The 23,025-nt window shown below is 38.0% G+C and overlaps 1 protein-coding gene and 1 long non-coding RNA gene across 2 annotated transcripts in view; one reads left to right on the top strand and one right to left on the bottom strand.

Moving 5' to 3' along the window:
- Positions 1-301: 301 nt before the first annotated feature.
- LOC137283198 (uncharacterized) lies at positions 302-1,189 on the bottom strand. The gene is made up of 4 exons (XR_010956853.1): positions 1,120-1,189; positions 865-930; positions 489-545; positions 302-358 (listed from the first exon to the last, which is right to left on the bottom strand). It is a non-coding gene; the product is annotated as an uncharacterized lncRNA (long non-coding RNA).
- Positions 1,190-8,730: 7,541 nt separating this feature from the next.
- LOC137283975 (uncharacterized protein PF3D7_1120000-like) overlaps positions 8,731-23,025 on the top strand; it is a 36,169-nt gene continuing 21,874 nt past the window's right edge. The window contains exons 1-9 of the mRNA XM_067815642.1: positions 8,731-8,785; positions 9,748-9,839; positions 10,242-10,304; positions 10,628-10,684; positions 11,090-11,167; positions 13,085-13,159; positions 13,328-13,393; positions 13,735-13,791; positions 13,922-13,971. Of these exons, the coding sequence (XP_067671743.1) occupies positions 8,731-8,785; positions 9,748-9,839; positions 10,242-10,304; positions 10,628-10,684; positions 11,090-11,167; positions 13,085-13,159; positions 13,328-13,393; positions 13,735-13,791; positions 13,922-13,971 (593 nt within the window). The remainder of the gene's footprint in view (positions 8,786-9,747; positions 9,840-10,241; positions 10,305-10,627; positions 10,685-11,089; positions 11,168-13,084; positions 13,160-13,327; positions 13,394-13,734; positions 13,792-13,921; positions 13,972-23,025) is intronic.

The following is a 23,025-nucleotide window of genomic DNA, read 5'->3' as shown; positions in this document are numbered from 1 at the left end:
CAAGAGATCTGTGGTTAAATGACAAGTTTTATTGACAAAATATTACATCTGACACTCCGCTGAGGAAGAAGGATCGACTAGCAACATACTGGCGTCTGAAATATAGAAGATACAAAATGAAGTCAAACAGATCACGTGCACAGTTTCTTAAACATGATGAAACACAAAACAAAGACCAGCCAGTCCAATGTTAGGACAATAGATCAAGTGATCGGAATAATATGTCTAGGTGGGGTATCAATGTTGAACAGTCTCGTACACTTCACTTTACGTGGACTGTATCGCGTTCAATAATATACTCACCTTACAATTAGTTGCCACCACACATGTCGAGGAGCTTGCAAGTGTTTTCCACATTCTATAAACAAACGAAGTCGGCAATTTAATACATTATCAATTTGATAGAACAGGCTTTGTGTTGATCAGTTCGAATATATACATTGATAAAAACTTTGTTTACATCACTCATTTACCCCTAATTTACTTACTACCAAATCTAGTAGCTCGATTTCCTTTTCGGTAGCTGTCTCTATGAAGCCTTCACACTGAAACAATTCAAAGTTCAAATACAGTGCGATCAGTTTGGATATATAGTCACACATACGTGTTCTCCCACATTATCCCCTACCCTTTTCACCGTCATAATTCTACTTAGAGAGACTTTATTGGCCAAGAAAAGAAAGAAGGGACTAGCTTGGTTCATGTACATGTATGTCACCGTGTTCAGTGCTCATGTTGTCTTTCACATAATTCGATTTTTTCGTCCTATAGTTGGAAGGTTGCTGGGTCGGGCTTTTTATATGTTAAACGTTAAAAATGCAAAACGCAATTGCAACAACCAAATATTGACGTCTCTGCGTATACCTTCTCCTGGCGATCTTCACTAAGCTTTCCACAGAATTGGGTTTCTATCAGTTCACCTATAGATGTCTGTGAATATAAAGAGTCAGTGAGTCAATATTTAACAACACCTCGGCAATATTGCAGCCTTATCGTGGCGAGAGTGAATATAAAGAAGTTAATGAAAGAGAATAATCATGATTTTGCAATTATTTTACTTCAGTGTCCACACACATTTGAACACACAAAACAATGCCAATGTCAATATGTGTCACTCACAACAGTGGCCATTTCCTTTTCTTTGATGTCATTGAGAAAGTTCTTGCAGTCCTTGCAACGGCGTTTCCCCTCACCCTGCAGAAACATAAAATTTAATCAAATTTAATCCCATATCTGTTTTCCAAAGATGAGTTTGTAAACTGAAATCATCACTGAGGAAAAAGAACTACAATCTAGATTAAACACCGGGTGTTTTGGAACCGTTTAAACAAATTCTGTCCCATTATCCGCGTTTCACACAGTTTGCATGGAAAAGTTAGTATTTATTGTCGCACATCAGGACACAAAGACAGCCTGTCATCATCAACAGGCTTGTTCCCAATCCAGAACCAAGATAGCATATTTTCTCATCTTGAGGAAACAGTAATATAATTTACGATCTTGACTGAAAATCGGTGTGGACACCAGCTGTTTACCAAAGGTTTAAACATAATCTGTTAACAATTCGCTCAGTTTGCATAGAAATGTTTGTATATAGTGTCTCACACCAGGACAGCTGCAATGTCACGACAGCCTGCAAACATCAACAGTCGTTGGACCCATGTACATTTTCTGATCTCGAGGAAACAGTATTATATTTTATGAACAAGCAGTAGGTATTTATCTTGCCTTGCTTATTGATCTGCTCATCTCGACGGCATCAAGCAACTGGCAGAATGTGATGGCTTCACAAATGGCTTTAGGGCTCTGTAATGCAACAGATTTAGATGTGCTGTTGTAAAACCCAGGAATAATAAATGCTATTAAGCTGTTATACATGTATTTAGTATGTTACTGAACATTATGCATTAATTGTATTTGCTTGATATTAGTCATGAAAACTTAGTATATCATGGGTTCATTGTTCCAAGTTCACTGAGGGGGAAGGATTTTCCATGTGATGAATGGCAACAGTTACCTGGCTATTGGCCTTGTTTTTCTTCTCCTGGAACATTTCCTTGACTTTTTTCTTACACTAAAAGACACAATGTCAATACACAATCATGACATTATACAATGGATGTAGATTGTTGTCCAGTTTTCATTACCTATATGCTCATACCACATACATGTATATCTAACATGCTTTCGGAACAAAGATGCTCTTTCTAATGATAATGAAGACAAACGTTTAAGGGATAAATCAACTAGTGTCTCAGCTGCTGTGTGCTTTACACAATACGTTACTCCTTCTAGTATTATCTGATTGTGTTGGGAGCTGTTATGTAAAGAGAAATGTGTCTGACCTCTTCCACCCTGCTTGGCTCCAGTGAAGAACAACGTTCGCTCATTTGTGCTTCCTCTTTAGCCTGAAACACACATTCGTTTACGTACTTTGTTTTTTGTGAGTGGACATATGTTTTATAATACATATGTGTTAGAATACTGATAAATATATAGAGGATGGTTCACTACATTTTTCCTCTAAAACCTGGATATTGGCATATAGTTTTTTGAGCTAGTGAAAAGGTGAGATGAAGGTGGAAACAAACAATTTTGTCATCAATTTGTGTATAATGGTACGATAAGGGAGTGAATCATCAGTGTGTCATTAATACAATACTGAACAGAATTCCCTTTTACCATCCATCGCGAGGTAGTATTTAGAATTATGTACTTACAATCCTCTCGAGTGTCATCTCCTTACGATCAGTGAAGAATGCAGTGCAATCAGCACATGTGTCACTTCCATCCCGTATCGACAAGGCCAAAGCTGAAAATGTGTAACGTCAATGCGACAACATTAGTTAATCATTCTTCATGCAAAACAAAGAAATGTATTAGAGCACATGACAAACGGCAACAAAATCGCTATGAACACTTGGCAAACGTTCAGTTACTTTGATACGCGGATATGTTCACACAGTATATTGGTGCGCCAATATGCTGGAGTGCCAAATTCATGAGCCATCGTATTTACTGAGAACTGAAAACAGCATGGTTATTTAAAACACTAACATTGACTTGCTACAACAGCAACGACAAGTGCGAAGAAGGTATTCATTCTGTTCGGAACTATGGAAGTAAAGTGTCGAAATGTTTTGTTTTCAGATGTGAAGCTTTATATATGTTCCCGTCTTCCAAGTTTATAACTAATGACAAATTCAGTCACAACACACTGTGGGGGCTAATAATTAATATCAAACTGACTCATTTCGCTCACTGTCCTGAACAAACATTCACTGCTAGCAACCTTCACCTGTTGGGACACTGGTGGTCGAGATGTTGACAAAATAGCATGTGTTCATTAGAGCTTTCGGACACCTACGGTGGAACACGGTGATGCACACCGAAATGAATTCAAATAATGAAAATATTAAAGATCTATAATTCGTCGACAGCTGGTGAAATGTAGGTTGCAAATGTGTGATTACTAAATTATGCCAGTGAACGGCTATATTTTGTTTAGGAATGTCAAACGAGAAATGTGTATGCCGATCACGTGCGTATTTACTCGTGATCATCTTGAGCATTGTCTAAGAAATGTACAATGTCGGGGTAAATAAAGGCATGTTTAACGAACAAGAACATTTTAATGGTATCGGCATGCGATACGCGGGAGAGGAGATGATCTATGTTACAGTGTTTTGGCGATTTTTCCCTTAGTAAGGCAGGACTAGACTACTGGGGTTCACGACGCAGTAATGTTCTCTCACAAGAACGTGATAACTTGATAACCACACGATTATTAGTCGGCTATTGAGGAACCACGAGGACACCGGTCAAGGAAGGGGTCGTTCAAGAACTAGGACGTCCAATGTCTGTGTCGACTGCAAGGAGCCCTGTTGATAACCCTATTAAACGTCTTTAGGACTATCTGGGATAGACCCTTTATAGCACTTTTTTCGATGTGATTTTTAACTTACATCTCTGCAATTATTCAGAGTGAGTGAGTAACATTTAACGTCACATCGGCAATATTTCAGCCATATTGTGACGAGAACATTTAATTGTTTTATATGGTATTTTATGATAAACTATAAAACGCTGTCAATGAAGGAAAGTAACACTCGACTAGACTATCACAATATCAAGAAATAAAACTATCTCTAAAATAAGACTTCAAATTAGGACAATACAATATTAAAACAGGCTGAGGATCGCCAACAACTGACAGATCACCACCCTAGGGACCACAGGGACTGTACTTTGGCTACCTGCATGAACCCTAGCTGGATGTATATCACCCCTTCGGCCATTGGTGATAATACTGCTAGTTAACCATAATAAAACAACAAATATTCTACGATTTGAAAAGTGTGTAGGGCTAAGAAGACTTTGAAAGTCTTAGGACTTTTCCTCTCAGAAGGACAATATGTACACAGTACTTCTCCCTTCGAGGATACAGCCACTAACAATCAAAATATAACCAATATAACCTACCGATCATTAAAATACATATATGTACAGAACATAATAATCTGAATTCATCAGTGAAATCAGTTTTCTTTACAAAAACAAAAATTAAATAAGACCTAAGAGTGTGAAAAAGTTCGTTAAGTGTTGTACCATAAAACATTTATCCATTGTGATGAAGAATTCAACACAGTCAAGCAGGATACAAAACGGAGGATCTTCACCTTTCAACAAGTATTTGTGAGTGTATCTCGTATGACCAATACGAGATTATCGCATGATGACCCCTCCAAATGCGGACTGACAACCCAATTAGTGGTAACCAATGTAGGGTTTTATTTCATGTAATTTATTGATATCTATTTGAGTGTCCCACATGTTTTGCATCAGATCACAGATGTAAGTTCTAATACAAGCTTTATAGTTGAATGCGTAAATATGAATATGCTTAAAAATAGTTGTCAGATACATGTAGCAGTATTCAAAGTCCTTTCAACAATAATAATCACATTCAGTGTAGAAACAATATTTGATAATTCGTGCTTCCCAGGTGTATTTTACTGTATTAAGTTATGTGGGCATTATTACGACGGTCTTCCGTTAATACTGCAAGACGTATATGTACTTTGTTACAGTACAAAACATTGTTTCCTGTGTTATTCCCATCAGCGATAACCGTCAAAAATAACACAAGCCAGCATCAGAGAAATAGCAAGCACGCACATCCAAAGTGTTTTATAAGTCAGTTCTGTCAACAGTGCAGGTACTGTGAGGCCTCTTCACTTGAAGCCGCGCAATCATTTCATTAAGAACTTTCTCACTTTAGTTTTATATCTAACCAGATGTGACTAATATATTTTACTGATTCGTGATTAAACAGGATAGGTTCATCGTATTATTGTTGATGTATTGTACCACCTGGAGTGTTTGTCTCTCCGTTGGTCATGACGTATGAGCTCACCCTGGAGCACACGTTTGTCACACATTTTCTTTGGGATGGAACCGAACTAAATACGTTGTTTTTCCCTCGTAAAATTGCAAAAGACCACCTGCATGATACAATGTCACGTTTTTGGAATGGGGCTGTCTATCATGCCATAACGTCACGGAATGCAGTCAGACATAGAAATATTTATTCCAAATATTTCCAAACAGCATAAGTCATGCGCAAAAGCATAAACTGAGCATGGATCCTGTGGTTATTCCCACAAACATCTTGTTTCAGCAAAAGGCGAAACGGCGTTAGATATATAAAAGGACTGAATGACAGAAAATCGGTCACAACAAGGAGCAACATGAGTTGCCCGACGTGACTCCCTCTGCAATCGACTGCCTCACGATTTGATATAAGTCCATTCGTGTCAGTATCAATCCATTAGCATGGGAATCATATGAGCTGACGTTGCCGGGAAGACGTTTTCATTGTAACTGAACGCCTACATGGATGTGTTTATCACCTTCTCTTGATCGAGAAGGACACACATGCATCGTTATTATTCGTCGATCGTTTCAGCATAATTGCTTGAACTATTGATGAATACATCGGAATCGTGATCTCAGTTGCGAGTGTTTTGGAAAATAATGTCAAATACATTCTCTTTATCTCGTGTACTCTCTGCTTCTGGACTGCTCGTATGTAGAAAACATATTTTTATGTCTATTTGAAGATGACTGTGCTTGTCATGATACTTACATGGTACAACAGCAATACTCCAAGGCAATACAGAGAAAAGAAAACAATACAAACTAATAATGATGAACTAACTGAAACACACTCTTTATCTCGTGTACTGTCTGTGTGGGAACTGTAACAATATTAAACATGAATGTTTTATGGCTCTGCCTGTCATGATGGTTACGAGGTATAGTCTGGTTCATAATTATTGAGAATTTTTCTTCTTACTTTGAGCTATCCTAACACCTCAACTGATTCACTGATACTTAAAACTAAGTAATGGTATAAGGGAGGTAACTCTTCTTGGCCTACTGAGTGTAGTACAATTAGAGTTACCTCCCCTGAATTTGTAGCAGACGTCATTTTCCATCAGCACTGTCAACAATGTCTGTTGAAGATAAAAGAAGGTTGATTTTTGAGTTGTGTAATCAAGGAATTGATGATGTAAATACATTGGCAGAGAGAACAGGAACTCCTCTTTCTACTGTGTATAGGATTAGGAAGAATTTTAAAGAGGGAAAGGATTTTGGGCACCAGAAAGGAGCAGGGAGACCCAGAAAATTGGACTTCTCAGATCGCGTCCGGCTGGGAATTTTAGCGTCTAAAAAGCAAAGGGCAAGCATCTCCAACATCAAGTATGAAATGATAGAAAGGGGATCAACAGTTGTATCAAAATCTACAGTTAGAAGAAATTTTGATTGATCTTGGATGGGAGAAAAAGACTGGAATTCCTTCTCCTCTCATGAAACAAGAACATAAAGACAGGCGTGTTGAGTCGTGTTTGGCACATGAAAACTTTGACTGGGAAAATGTGTTTTTTACTGATGAAAGCTCAATATGGGTATATCCCAATAATGTGAAAATATGGACAAAGTCTGCGTCAGTACCGTTGTATCAACGACCTAAATACAGCCCAAAGTTTCATGTATGGGGAGGGATATCCTTATTAGGAACGACCCCGCTGTGTGTGTTTGAGGGAAATCTGACAAGTCAACGCTACACTAACATATTAGATAATTTTCTCCTTCCAAGTGCACACGTGTTTCATGGAAATGACTGGATTTTGCAGCAAGATAATGATCCTAAACACACCGCAAAACATGCCAAGCAGTGGTTTCAGGAGAAAAATGTGACTGCATTACCATTTCCTGCATATAGTCCTGACTTAAATCCCATTGAGAACATTTGGGGGATGATGAAGGAATGTGTGAATCAAAAGGGGTTGACAAAAATTGAAGACATGAAGAGAGAAGTGGTTCGATACTGGGACAGCATAACTCACGAGACACTAACCTCTCTGATAGGAAGTATGCCTGCCCGTCTTAGACTGTGCCGTGAAGCTCAAGGAGACTTGATAAAATATTAAATTGTTACCTACACAACATGAAAAGGTCAGTTCACTTTCACAATACATTCAATTTTATCTGATTTGTTCTCGTTTAATAATATGAAATGCTTTAGCTATTCTCAATAATTTTGAACCATACTGTATATACAATTTGTATGTTGCTCTCGAGGGTAATACGATATTAAGTACATATCAGACCGTACTGGCCGGGGTTTAAGCATACAACTTATATATCTAATGAGACAATGCGACAACTAGTATATCACAGTAAGTCATTCAAAACTAGCATGTAACTTTGAATTATATTCTATTCGTGACATTACGGCATAAAAATAGGCTCTAGAAGACCAACATAAGGTAGATCACCATACTATGGACCACAGGAACTTGTAGTACTTGCAGTACACTGGAATGTGCAGCCCTTTTCATGGTCCCGAGTTGGATTTACACCATTCCTTCACCCCCTCGCGATAAAAGGAAACATTAGGCATAATTTAAAATAACACAAACATTACGTTTAAGTTGGTAATAATCAATTTGCTTTGAAAGATCTGGGACATAAGTAACCCCATAGCAGTGCAATAATTTTACAGTAGTTCAACTCCATGCAAGGATACAACCATTACAGAGGGGTGTCAGTCTTAAGGTGCATGGGAAAACTATTTACTAAAAACTATAAAACTATTAAGTCAACGGCTCCAAGCCTACCCTGACAGCATTGGTGTCATAAGCACGGCTCAAGCGAGCTTCAGGAGAAAACTACTGCACCATTTATAACATTTATATCTTAAAGGCATTGACTGACACATACCTTAGTCAAAATAAGAAATTGTATGATGTAATTGTTGGTTTTAGTGAAGCCTTTGATAGTGTGTGTCGCTGTGGCCTTTGGCTGAAATGGTTGATAATGGTATTGCCGGAAAATGTGTTGTAACAAATATGTATCAGCATACAAAATCATGTGTTTTTCATAATGGTAGTGTGATCCAATACTTCCCTTGTAAGACGGGAGTTAGCAGACGAAACTTTTTCTCCGTTTCTGTTTGCCCTATATCTAAATGACTTGGAATATTTTCTGTCAAATAACGTAACTGGTTTGGAATTGTATCAATGTATCGGCATCTCTAATTTCAAATAACATGTGTAAACAGATCAAATCGGTCCAAGCAATAATCTAGAAAATGATATTTTCGCTGAGGCTGAATCAGTGAATGCTTTTCAGTTTGTTTATATGATGAAAGTTGATAACACGATGTCTATTCCATTGGTATATTATTCTGGAGTGTATAGACACGACGAAGGCAAAGGTGATTGAAATGAACATGTTCCAATCCACGACCACAGTATGATCATCGACTCCATTTTGCGTTACATTAATAAGTGACACATTTGTGAAGTCACTGGGATCAACCGTTATGTTATGAAAACATTACCGAGCTAAACATAGAAACACAGTATAAAAGATCACCATCCGATTACCATCAAATCACCACCCATTAACCATCTCTTAGTTGTTTCGTGTTCAGCAACCACCATCATATCTGTGCACGATAATTTGCCCATCCGTTTACATCTCTTTGAGAATATTCAAGAGGAATACATACGTAAGAGGTCATGGTGCAAGCATGCATATTCAGTTCTTTTACCTTTCTACAAAGGGAATGGCAGTTAATAAACAAATTTAATTAATCACGCGGTTGAAACGTAAACTTTAACTATTGCTGACTCATTGCAATGTTGGGTATTTTTCATGTTAGGAATTCATTTCAGAGTATATCACTATGTTCCACAATAGGTGGCTACACTTGATCAACACAGGTTTTCTTTTCAACACTGCAACCCTGATTGTCTCAGCAGGTGACGGTTTCAAACAGAGAATATTTATTTAGGACAGTGAGCAAAATTAATCGGTTTGACAGCAATCAGAACCCCCATTTCAGTGTTGTGATTGCATTTGTTATGAACTGTGAAGGTAAAGGCTGGACCATATATAAAGCTTTACGTTCAAACGGATTTGAACAGTTTACTGTCGCAGCTTCAAGCAAAATGAAGACCTGTCTCGGATTTATAGCCACCGTTGTAGTAAGCCATAGTGAGTGTTGTTATGACCATGCCCTTTCCTATTGGTTCTCACCAAAAAACATTACACCTGACTCTCTCGTGTCAGTTTGTGGATTCATAAGATAATAAATACGATTTTTTTTGTTTCCTTTTTTCCCATTAATCACTTTTTCAGTAATGTTGACGCATTGACACTATGCATTTTCAGCTTTGGCCTTGTCGATAAAGGATGGAAGGGACACGTGTGTTGACTGCATTGCATTCTTCACTGATCGTAAGGAGATGGCACTCGAGAGGATTGTAAGTACACAATACTAATTACTATCCCATAGTGATTCGTAAGTATCACATTTGTCTCCAAATGCGTTCATGTTTAGGATATCATCGTGATGGTTCATAGTCTTATTTTGATATGATACAAGCAGGGGTGAGTGAGTGAGTTAATATTTACCGTCACGTCGGCAATATTTGAGCAGTATCGTGACGAGATAATGTTTGATATTGAAATGAAATATGTATATACAAGTATGGAGGAAATACACCATTCGTTCTTTTTAATTCTAAACGTGAATTTTTATCTTTCACCAACATTAAGCATATCTTCATACATGTACACAAAGAATTACTATTTTGGCTGATACACTTGGCGCACTTCATCGTCTAGTTCTCTCTGTTTATACTACACGCACATATGTCTTTCAGAATGAAGACGAGGAAAAAATGAACGAACGGTGTTCTACTCTCGAACCAAGCAAGGTGGAGGAGGTCAGACAAAATTTGTTCTCATAACCAAATGGATTTCCAGAAAATACAAGATGATACATGCGGCATCAATGAACTACTATTGTATGGAACATTAACTGGACAACTATTCATTATGATATGAAAGCTCGTTAGTTTCTCGAAACCAAGATGCGCCACGTGAAATGAAATCTGAGAAATGACATTCTATATCCACTGCATGATGTTTTCTTCCCTCTGGCACTGTTAGTATAAGTATTTAGTATTAGATAAGGACACATTTTATGGATGAACAACTATTGTTGTAGTATTCTCGAAGCTAATACGGATAAAATGGATATTTGCAGTGTAAAGAAAGGGTCAAGAGAATATCCGCTGAGAAGAAAGACAAAGCTAACAGTCAGGTAACAGTTACCATTCACCTGTTCAATACTCCTGCTCAAAACAATGGAATTTGCATGCAACTCAAGGTGTCGTTAACTCAAATTTACTTCAGTTGTGCTTACAAAAAGTGATTAATCCGAAACGGTTATGCACTCATCAGTCAGGTCAGACACCTGGAGAAAGAGGTGGACACCCCAATATTGGCAATTTTAGCTCATGTTTACTTTATGAGAATGATATATATCATTTCTACTTTCTTTTCTTTACTAGTATTTATATTGTCACAGCTAACGTGCTTATGTATCCGTCTGCATGCTAGACAGCATAAAAGGATCGCCACTGTTGTATGCTCTGGGCTAGAGGTGGTGAGTAAGTATATTGACTGCGTTATACAACATGACACCCCACTGTGTTGACCTTTACAGAGTCCCTCGGCCATTTGTGAAGGCATGAAGTTCTGCCAGTCGCTTGTGACAGCCAACATGAACAAACCTACTAATAAGGTATGGCTTATACAAACTACTTGTTCACTGACTCCTACCTGCTATAGTTTTGTGAACATAACTGATAAGACTCGCAAACAATCAAATAAAATTAACAATGTATACAACAGAGGTGTATACCCTTACGATTTCTCCGTAATTATTACAATTTTACCTTCTAATTACGGCATTACTGTAGTATATAGCAACACTACGATTTTCCGAGTGTCAAAAATTCAAAATTACTTTTTAAAATTGATTACAAATCAAACCTTTAATCTAAAACAATTTGCAACGATCCACGAAGATTTCGTCAGTTACTGCACTTCCTGTCATCAGGCGCAACAATTATTTCAGGAGTGCATCATGACGTAATCATGTTCGTGTAATTCCGATATGTGAATGAAGTACCTCGTGACACCCGGACTTTTCTGATTGGTGGTTAAAGTAGGTCGGGGAACATCGTATATTTCTTGCTATGCACATGAACATTACTGACAAAACTTGTATTTCCCATCACTTATTACTGATGGGGCACTTTTAGGGTAGGCACCTCTGGTAGACAGGTCTCGTTCTGTTTAATGAAGTTAAACAGGGAGATCTTGATTCATTGCACACATTTTGATGCAACGTTTTTTTGTTGCGACGAGATAAATAACGTATGTAGCTCAGTTAGTCAACAAGAAAGGAAATGTTTGAGCCGAGACATTAAAATAAATTTAACTGCCACGACCCTCTCCCAGACTGTTGTAAAAAACGAATATATTTCTTGTATTATCTCTGCTCTTGTACACAACAGGGCACTCTGAACGTTATGTTTGCTCTGTGAGCAGGGCCCCCGTGTGGGATTAGCGCTTTAGAAATTTACTTATTATTTATCACGTAATTCAAAACATGACACTGGAAGTTATGGTCTTTGAACGTGTTGACTGTTTACATGTTGCCATTCAATTGCAGATTAGTAATAACTGCTTAATGGATGGATGATACCAGTGATGCAGGGCATGCCTAAAGCCTATCGCAACTACTTGTTGCCATCACTGATTTTCACTTTTGCATTAACTTTTTCCACGAAGTAGTGGGGGTATATAGCGTTCATTCCGTCCGTCCGTCCGTCCGTCCGTCCGTCCGTCCGTTCCGAAACTTTGTACGGAGTTTATATGCTAGGTTCACCAAACTACGCACATATGTTAATAATTACCCAGCGATATTTCAATAAATTATAACTGAAATCAGTAAATGGAAAAACTACAGTCGAACATGTATAGAACATTTGGTGGAGTCAATGAGAAAGCCTTGTGAGCTGCTGATAATTGTCACCTGATATAAAAAAATGTATATCAAAGTGCCAAGAGAGAGTGAGTGAGTTAATATCTAACGTCACATCGGCGATATTTCAATCATATCATGACGAGTACATTTAACTCTGAAAAGGAATATAATTATGTATATCACAAGAACCTGTCGACGAAGGACAGTCAAACAACTAAAATATGACCATTAGATTTAAAACCAGCATGGAAAGGTAAAACTAATATCACTATTTGGGCAATACAATACAAAACCAGAAAGTAGATCACCCAGACTAGGGACCATGAGAACTTACAGTACCTTTCCTACCTACATGCACCCTGATTGGATCTACACCATCCCTTCCGCTGCTGGCGAGCGTAGAAAATGTTAGTCACAATTAAAGTACAAGAATACTACAAATCTAATTCTTTTTAAAACGAAATAAATGATAACTGACTTTATTAAAAAGATCCTTCATAGTTCGTGATTTCAAATACATATCCCTTGTGATCAAAGTGATCCATTTCTAAGTGTAACATAGAACTTGTTTCGGAGAATGATCACAACTGTTTTCTGTCCCTTTTGACCTTTTTTTGCAGCATTACTGGATTTAATGATTCAATGTGTCATTTCATGTTTATGCAGGTTGAGGGGAAACGCCGTTGCAAGGACTGTAAGAACTTTCTCAATGACGTCAAAGAAAAGGAAATGGCCAGTGTTGTGAGTGACAAATATTGAAAAGACTTATACACCTATTAGTAACCTAATTACATCATTTCACGAAACACAAGAAGCATGTAGAATTGTGAGTAAACTGAACAATTGTTAAAGTAAAGTAATTGTAATATCGTGACTATTTCTTTACAACAAGTGGCTGTACATTCACAGGCTTCTGTAGGTGAACTGATAGAAACCGAATTCTGTGGAAAACTCAACGATGACCGCCAGGAGAAGGTATTCAGAACCGTCTGTATATTGTTGTTGCACTTTCAAAGACACCAGTTCAGTCCTGGGTTTTTTAGGGAGATGTGTGTGTGTTGTGTGTGTGGGGGGGGGGGGGGGGGGGAGGGAAGGGTTGTTGGGTTGTTTTCGGGTTCTCCTTTTTTCGTAGGGGTTGGGAGTGGGGAGTGTTACATACCGATTTGGTTGCATACACCTGTGAATTTATGTTCATATCTATAATATTTCTTTCTTGTCTTTAGTTTCATGATACTTTATGTGTAAACTTAAGACAGAAGACAGGTACTAACATACACACTGTTTTCTACTGATGGTAGATTTGTGTTTTGTTTCAGTGTGAAGCCTTCATAGAGAGAGCAACGGAAAAGGAAATCGAGCTACTAGATTTGGTAGTAAGTAAATTAGGGGTAAATGAGTGATGTAAACATAGTTTTTATCAATGTATCTATTCGAACTGATCAACACAAAGCCTATTCTATCAAACTGATAATGTATTAAATTGCCGACTTCGTTTGCTTATAGAAAGTGGAAAACACCTGCAAGCTCCTCGACATGTGTGGTGAAAACTATTTGTAAGGTGAGTATATTACTGAACGTGATACGTCTAAACGGACTGCTCAGATAATCATGCTAGATGTTTAGTGTTGAAAGAATCGTCTATTCATATCAGTATTTATTAAAGTTAGAAATATTGTTTGGTAACAGAATGTGGAAAAGACGTGCACGCGCCTTGACATGTGTGGTGGAAACTAGTTGTAAGGTGAGTACAATATGGAATTTAGTTTAATGCATCCATCCACCAATCACGATGAGGCTTTTATCTGCATGCTAAATGAACGCTTAACTCTAGTTATGTTGTAAATGGTGAGTGAGTGAGTAAAAAATTATCGTCACATTGACACTATTTCAACCATGTCGAGACGAGAACAATACATTTTACACACAGTAGTTAATTGTAAACTAAAGATACCTGTCAGCGAAGGACAGTAAAATAACTATAGTATCACAGGATCGGAATTTACAACGATTATTTAGATTTAAAACAATTCTACTACAGAAGATTATACAAGGTAAAATCAGGCGATACATTGTCAACAGCTGAGGGTAGATCAGCATATGTTGTACAGATGACGTGGTAATCTTCATCTTGTATTTTTGCTGATGCAGATGCTGAATGTGCTGCCTGTCGATACTTCATCATCAGACAACGTCACATGTAATCATTTGTCAATAAAGCTTGGCATTTACCCAGAGTTATGTTGTTATGTCGAACAGTTTAGGTAATACTTTAATAGTATGTGTTTGATTTCTAAAACACTTCTGTCATAGCAAACCTATGCAAACACCCAGCAGCCATTCCATACAACATGGATATTCACAAACATACCAAATGTCATAGTTCATGGATACTCGAAATTTCTACACAATTTAGCAAAAATAGGATTTTCGTGAAGCAATATCCAGTTAACATTCTGCTGCTTGCACTTATCGTTGACACCTTATCGCTATTGCTTTAAAAGTAAGAATCTTAGAATTGTAAGCTGTTCAAATTCGGGGTGTAAGGACAACAATTCAGTCTACCGTTGAATATACAATTCATATATACTCCCTGAACAACAAACGTTTGGATATGAGATGTAATGATGATATGTTCAAACTATGATACGTGTCAAGTGTCAAGATCTGGACATTTGAGTAAACCTTTTTGGTGTTTCGGTGTCTGGGACAAGTACCTGCCGTAGATTTTGTAATAGTTTTGATCTGCCTCTATGTTTTGTAGAAGTTGGTGACTTGAGATACTTTGGACAACAAAAGTCTTTCTGCGTCTCCACAACAAGTCTTTTTTAATAGGGACCTCTGAGCTCAACGACTATTTTCCTACTTCCTTTCATGTCTGTACCAAAGACATTATCTGTATTGCCCATATCCTTAATATGATGGCCCCTGCTGACAGGTTTTGTAAATTACTATGATTATATTTATTCCTAGTACATAACTTTTTATGGTCACTATAAGGCTCAAACATTGCCTATGTGACGTTATATATTAATTCACTCACTCACATAAAATGATTATATGGTATTACCATTTCGTACATCGCCCACAATCCACATGTTACGCCACTTTTCACCAGGCTAAACTGCTGACGAGAGCATATTTGCCTCCCACCATGGGGTGTCTGCCCGAGGGTAAATGGGGAGGTAATATGTTCTGCTACAACCCACATTGCATGCGACACAAAGTATACCGCATGTGACATATAATACCGTATACATGATATACTGTATAGTCCATGCTACGCAAATGTTTGTTCAGTCTGTTCAGAGTGAGCGAGTGAGTGAGTTTTACTCCGCACTTAGCAATATTCCAACCATATGGCGGTGGTTTCTAAATTATCGAGTCGTAAGCAGACAATCCAGTGATCAACAGCATGAGCATCAATCAGTACAAATGAGAACCGATGACATGTGTCAGCCACGTCAGCGAACTTGACTCACCACCCGATCCCGTTACTCGCCTGTGCCGTCCGTCCCCATGGCAACGAGAAAAACGTGTTACACTCATAATGTAAATGCAGAAACATAATTGCAGGTTTTAAACACAGCGGTATAGGAATTCTTTAGAAAATGCATTCTATGAATAGAATGTACCTTTTTCAGCTAACAATAATGGTAAATATACTAAATAGAATTGTTCAATGTAACTTCGTTCTCGTTTGATATCTAATTCGGACACATGATAAATCTCCACATGAAACTCGCGAACACATGATAACTTCTAATAATATCTAGCCTTAACGGTGCAATATAAAAATGGGCAATAGACTGACAACAATTGAAGGTAGATCACCATAATAAGGACCGTGGGGACATATTTAGCTATTCATTAATAGAACACATATTTTACTATTAAACAGGTGGTAAGTTTAAATTTACTGTACATGTTTTGGCACTTACGTGCCCTCCTAGGCGAACAATACTTTTACGATTCTTTAACTCCCTTTAATGATACACCCACTGACAATCTAAGTTACCAATCTAAACTACCAACCATTGACATACATCTCTCTACAATGACTAAATGAAAATTCACAGTAGTGAAAAGTTCCTTCGTCCTTGTTACTTTGAAACTGTTACCCCTTTTGATGCCAAAAATAAATATTAATCAAGCACGACATGTATTGGCCATGATTCTCTCATCACAAGGGATGCAAAACGGAGCTCACCTTTCAACAGGTATACACGAGGATATCTTCCATGGTCAATGTGACATCGTTGTATCAGGCACCCGTGGCGAGCCACCCCCTCGTGGTTGGGTGCTGGGCAACGCCAAGAGTTCGCCAACACCCAGGTTGTGGACCCGGGGGGATATTTGGTCCACCGACCCGTTTGCCGTAGGTTGCGGCCCTGTGTCGGTGGAGGACGGGAGTTTGGGGGTTGAGAGCACTGGGGACCTGTGACCGCGTTCCCTTTGCTCAACACATCCCTTCGACCCTTACTTCACCTAGACGGGTGGTTGAATGGGCCCGGTTCAATCAATCGGCTGGTCACGCCAAGCCCTGAGTGTTACATTTTGCAATGTAAAAATTTGAAAATTTTATCCTTGTAAGTCTTGGCAAATTTTTGGACCCTCATAATTTCAAATATACACTTTCATGTTTTTGCCTAGAGTCCTATGCCCAGAAGGCGGTGGCTCATGAGCCAATCTGGTGGAATGATTAAACTTTAATTTTTCTGCTGGAGTATATCATCCGGGTATCCTTGGTGCTGCAAGCTGGAGATCCGCTTGTTTTTAGCATTGTCCTTGTGATACTCCGTGGTGGGTGGGGAGCTCGTATGATGAACCAATAAATACTAACCATGGAATACCAAACCCCTACCAAAAAGACAAAACGTCCACTTGACATTGGTCCTGATGATACTGAACACAGATCTACTAAAGCATTTGACTACTGACCACGCTTTATCGTAATTGAGACGCTGGATAAGACACCATTGAAATTGAATTCTTTGCGGTATCCAAGAGAATACAAGGAATTGCGGGTGAAGTCAAAAACATCAGACGCTTGCGTTCAGGTGCTTTACTTGTTGAATGTAGTAAGCGGCAGCAAGCCACGAACCTGATGGCGAACCCGATGGCTACTGTAACATCAATGTGGATACTTACATTCCTAATCCTTTAAGATGCTTTAAATGCCAAAGATACGGCCATGGTGTCAATACATGTAAATCATCTGTTACATGTGCTCACTGTAGCTAAAAAACTGACACGACGGAAGACTGCAACAACACTTTAAAAAAATGTACTAATTGTGAAGGAAATCACTCATCCTTCTCAAAAGAGTGTCCCATTTGGAAACAGCAAATGGAAATCAACAAAATAAAATGTACACAAGACATTAGTTTTGCTGAAGCCAAAAAACAAGTGCAAAACTCTGAAACTTATGCTTCCGTATCTCGATCAACGTCTGATACAGCCAAAATAACCAAAATGTCTATGAGCTGTCAAACCAACTGGACATGGATAAATACTGATTCACCTCAGATTCTGTCACCTGAAATATCCACTCAGACTGCGGAAGTACTTCCAGACTCATCCCGTATTCAGGATGCATCTATATCTAAGGCATCTAAATCCCACTCACAATCTAAATCTGATTCTCAAACAAATGTGAAAGACATTGCAAAACACCCGGTGAAATCAAGAAATGTATCTTCGTCACAAAAATGTCAAAGTGGCAGAGCCTCGAAAGGTTCAACAAACAAAATCCAGCTGTTTAACAAATTTGGATCGTTGGAGGACATGGATGTGTCCGAAAATATCCCCCACAGGGCACATAACTTGTCGACCTCTAGAAAGGCAAGGGGCAGATCTCCAATAAATCCCCCCAAAAGATAGTTTATTCCAATAATATTGTACAGTGGAACTGCAGAGGATTGAGGACTAATTTGCATGAATTACAGCTAATACTCCAAGACTTTACACCTTCAGCGTTATGTCTCCAAGAGACATATTTAAAACAAACAGATACATTTGACCTTCGTCATTTTAATGCATATCATTTTTATTCACCTACGGGTGATAGGGCCACTGGCGGATCATCCATTCTAGTCAAACAAAACGTTGTTCAAAGTCCTGTTCCACTTATTACTAATATGCAGGCTGTTGCAGTGAGAATTACTTTACATGTAGCGTTTACGCTATGCTCTCTCTATATTTCGCCGTCTTCAACATTTGCCAAAACTGATCTTCAAGCTCTATATGACCAACTCCCGAAGCCCTGTATTTTAATGGGAGATTTAAATGGACACAACCCACTCTGGGGTAGTGTAAATATAAACACTAAAGGTAAGTTGTTGGAGGACTTTTGTTCTGACAATGATTTATGTATTTATAATGATGGTTCCAACACATATTTACACCCTGGTACAGGGACCTATTCTGCTCTTGATTTGTCACTCACAAATTCAGAACTACTAAATGAATTCGAATGGTCAGTCCACGATGACCTGTGTGGAAGTGACCATTTTCCTACTATATTAAAATCTGTAACTCCATCTGATGTTCCTCCATCATCAAAGCGGAATTTTAAAAAGGCTAACTGGGCTTTATTTGAAACACTGTGTGCTGAAAAACTTAAACCCGAACGTTTTATTGGCGTTCCTGATGCTATTAAATGCTTTTCTGATCACCTGAACTCCATAGCTGATGAGTGTATACCCAATTCCTCTGTAGTTCCACACATAAGAAAACCATGGTTCAACGATGAGTGCAAACAAGTTAGGAAGGCAAGGAAAAAGGCAGAACATTATTTGCGTCGCCATCCCATGGTGCACAGTTTAAATAAATTTTAAATTTTAAATGCTAAAGCGCGGCGTACTTTTAAACAGAACAAACGCCAATCTTGGCAAAATTATGTATCCAAAATAAATTCTCGGACACCCATGTCCAAGGTATGGAACATGATCCAGAAAATTAAAGGTAAGGGTACTAAATCTACTGTCCATCATCTTAAACATGGAGATCAGTTGCTTACTGATAAATCAGATATTGCGAATAAACTGGGTGAAACCCTTGCTAAACACTCTTCCTCTTCTAATTATGTACCTAAATTCCAGCAGTATCAAAAACAACAAGAAAAGAAAATTATTAATTTCAATTCAGATAATGGGGAAGATTATAGTGAAACATTTTCTATTCATGAACTCCATACTGCTCTTGATCAAGCTCATGACACTACTACAGGAGCTGATAGCATACATTATCAAGTCCTGAAGCACTTACCAGAATCCTGTTTAGAGACGCTATTATAAATTTTTGATGATGTTTGGATTTCAGGTAAATTTCCTTCTTCATGGAGTGACGCCATAGTAGTACCAATACCTAAACGTGGACGTAATCATACGGATCCATCCAATTATCGTCCGATTTCATTAACTAGCTGTATTTGCAAGACCATGGAACGCATGATAAATAATCGACTTGTTTGGTACTTTGACTCCCTAATCTTTGACTCCCATTTAACATTTCTGCCTCATATTAAGTCCCTTAAAACTAAATGCGTGAAGACTCTTGACTTGTTGAAAGTTGTTTCCAACTCAAAGTGGGGAAGGGATCAAGCAACCCTCTTACACCTATATCGATCACTGGTCCGTTCGAAACTCGATTATGGCTCCATCGTATATGGTGGAGCCTGCAAAAGCAACCTTAAACTTCTTGATTCTGTCCACCATCAAGGTCTAAGACTTTGTCTTGGGTCTTTCAGAACTTCACCTATTGATAGTCTCTACGTTGAGGCCGATGAACCATCTCTTACTCAACGTCGTATAAAATTGTCTTAACAATACATTACTAAATTGTACTCTAACGAATCTAACCCTGCCTATAACTGTGTGTTCAATCCGCTTTATGAGGATTTGTATAATAAAAAGTCTTCTCTTGTTCCACCTCTTGGGCACAGAATTAAACCATTTATTTCTTCTGCCGGCATTGAGCTGGAAAGTATATCGCCTTCCCTACTTCTTTCTTCTCCTCCTTGGCAATTGGTTAGGCCACAAGTTGACCTAACATTAACTAAAATCAGAAACAAATAACTTACAATATAAACAAGAATATCATCAATCAAAACATCAATATAGCAATTACAAACTCTTATTTACAGATGGATCCAAGGACGGTGGCGCTGTGGCTTGTGCCACTGTCATTGGATCCAGAACAATATCTTCTAGATTACCAGATAATAGTTCTATTTTTACAGCAGGAGCTAACGCCATATTAACAACTCTTAAATATATCCAAAGACATCCTAAACGTAAACAGTATATAATCTATTCAGACTCTCTTTTTTGCCTTCAGGCTATTAAAAATATTTCTTGTAAACATCCACTTTTAATTGAAATTATTGAATTGTATAATAATCGTGCCACTGGCCAATACGACATCGTCTTTTGTTGGTTGGGCATTTCTGGTAACGCAATGGCCGATCTTGCTGCCAAGGCAGCACTCAACAAATCTATGACACCACTTCTTATTCCATACACTGATTATAAAGCTAACATTAGATCTTATATCCGTGATCTGATGCAGAAGAAGTGGGACACCCAAGTGGGTATAAATCCATTACATGAGATAAAACCTTACATTGGTTATACCCACTTGGGTTGTCAGTCCAGATTTGAAGAGGTTATTTTACGACGATGTCGTATTGGGCACACTAGGTATACTCATTCATACCTGTTAAAAGGTGAGGATCCTCCATTTTGTATCCCTTGTGATGAGAGAGTCACGGTCAAGCATATTCTGCTTGACCGTGTTGAATTCTCCATCACAAGGGATATGTATTTTACAGTTAAAACAATGAAGGATCTTTTTACCAGCGTTAGTTTTCATTTAATTATTGTTTTTTAAAAAGAAATTGATTTTTTGATTGAATTGTGAGCAATATGTTTCTGTAAAAAGATGTATTTTAATAATTGGTAGCTTGGATTCGTAACTAAAATTGTTTGTGGCTGTACCCTCAAAGGGGGTAGAAGTATTGTAAAATTATTGTCCTCCTGAGAGGGTACGTAAGTCCAAAAACATTCATAGTAAATTTAAGTCTACCAGGCTTTTAATCGAAGTATTCCTGTTGTTTTAATTTTGGCTAGCATATTGTACACTCGCCAGCAGCTGAAGGGATGGTGTAAATCCAGCTAGGGTCCATGCAGGTAGCAAAGGTACCGTAAGTCCCCATGGTCCCAAGTATGGTGATCTACCTTCTGTTGTTGGCGATCTATAGCCTGTTTTTATATTGTATTGTCTAAACATTGATATTATTTTTAACTTTCCATGCTAGTTTTAATTCAAATTGTGATACGGTAGTTGTTTTACTGTCCTTTGTCGACAGGTTTTATAACACACATATATTCCTTTTGAGTGTTTTGTTCCCGTCTCGATATGGCTGAAATATTGCCGATGTGACGTTAAATATTAACTCACTCACTCACTCGTTGTATCATGGCCTCTTCAAATATTTACTGATGATTCAAACACGTGTAACCAAGACAGGGTTTTATTTCATGTTAGACAAAACTTTGATGCCCCACGTTTTCTACATCAGATGACGGATGTACGATCTAATCAGAGCTTATATATGAAATACTGACGGCTTTACAGTAAATATAAAGGATCCGAAGTGGTGTCACAGACTTACTGAGCGCTATCGTTAGCAGCAAAATCAGCCAATGTGGTCACAAAAATGTGTACGTGGCTGGGTAACCAACAAAAGACAATGTTGTATTGGCCAATAGCAAAATCATTATATCATTCAATATTTTAAATTTAAAGTGGGTGCTTAGTAATCTAGAAGATATTGGTCTGTATTCAATCACAGTGGCACAAGCAACTACTCCACCATCGTTTGACACATCTGTAAATACGAATTTGCATGCATTATATTTATTTGTTAATTGATTGAATTATTGTTTATTGGTCAAAATCAAGTCAGTCTGGCATGCAGCAGAGGACATTACTGTAGAATGAGTGACTGCAGCGGAATATCTGACAGTTAACTTATTTGAAGGCTGATTACTGTATGTACTTGATGATTTTTCAGTTTTATTTTCAGGATTTGCGACTACTTATGATAGAAAGTGCTGAACTTGTATGATTCAGAATGTGAACCATTAAAGTTTGCACATTAATCCTTCTGTCAGTCAATGGTATTCTCATGGTTGTCACCACAACGGTGACACAACACTAAGTTTCGACAGGACAGCGATGCATAACCTAAATGTTGATATTAGTAACATTGGAGTCCTAATGGTGCTGTTAGTTTCAACTAGTTTTAATTGTAATTGTGGCATTCTAGTTGCTTTACAGTCCTTTGACGACAGTTTTTAATGATATACACGTCTTCCATTCCAATATCAAATGCTGTAAATGCCATTTCATCCTTTCGTTCAATCCCACTACTAAAGAGATAATTTCATCCCCAGCGTCATCATCCCCACGGACTTCCAGACTTACGGAACTGTAGTTGTGCCAGAAGATACAAATATCAGATTATATTTCACTTCAACGTAAATGACACCCCTGGGCACACGAAACTTCTATCTGTATCTCCTGATCTTATACTAGTATGTTTC

The sequence above is a fragment of the Haliotis asinina genome, chromosome 5, assembly GCF_037392515.1.
Source record: "Haliotis asinina isolate JCU_RB_2024 chromosome 5, JCU_Hal_asi_v2, whole genome shotgun sequence".
In the NCBI taxonomy this organism is placed as follows: Eukaryota; Metazoa; Mollusca; class Gastropoda; order Lepetellida; family Haliotidae; genus Haliotis; species Haliotis asinina.
This window is presented reverse-complemented; position numbering and strand designations above follow the sequence as displayed.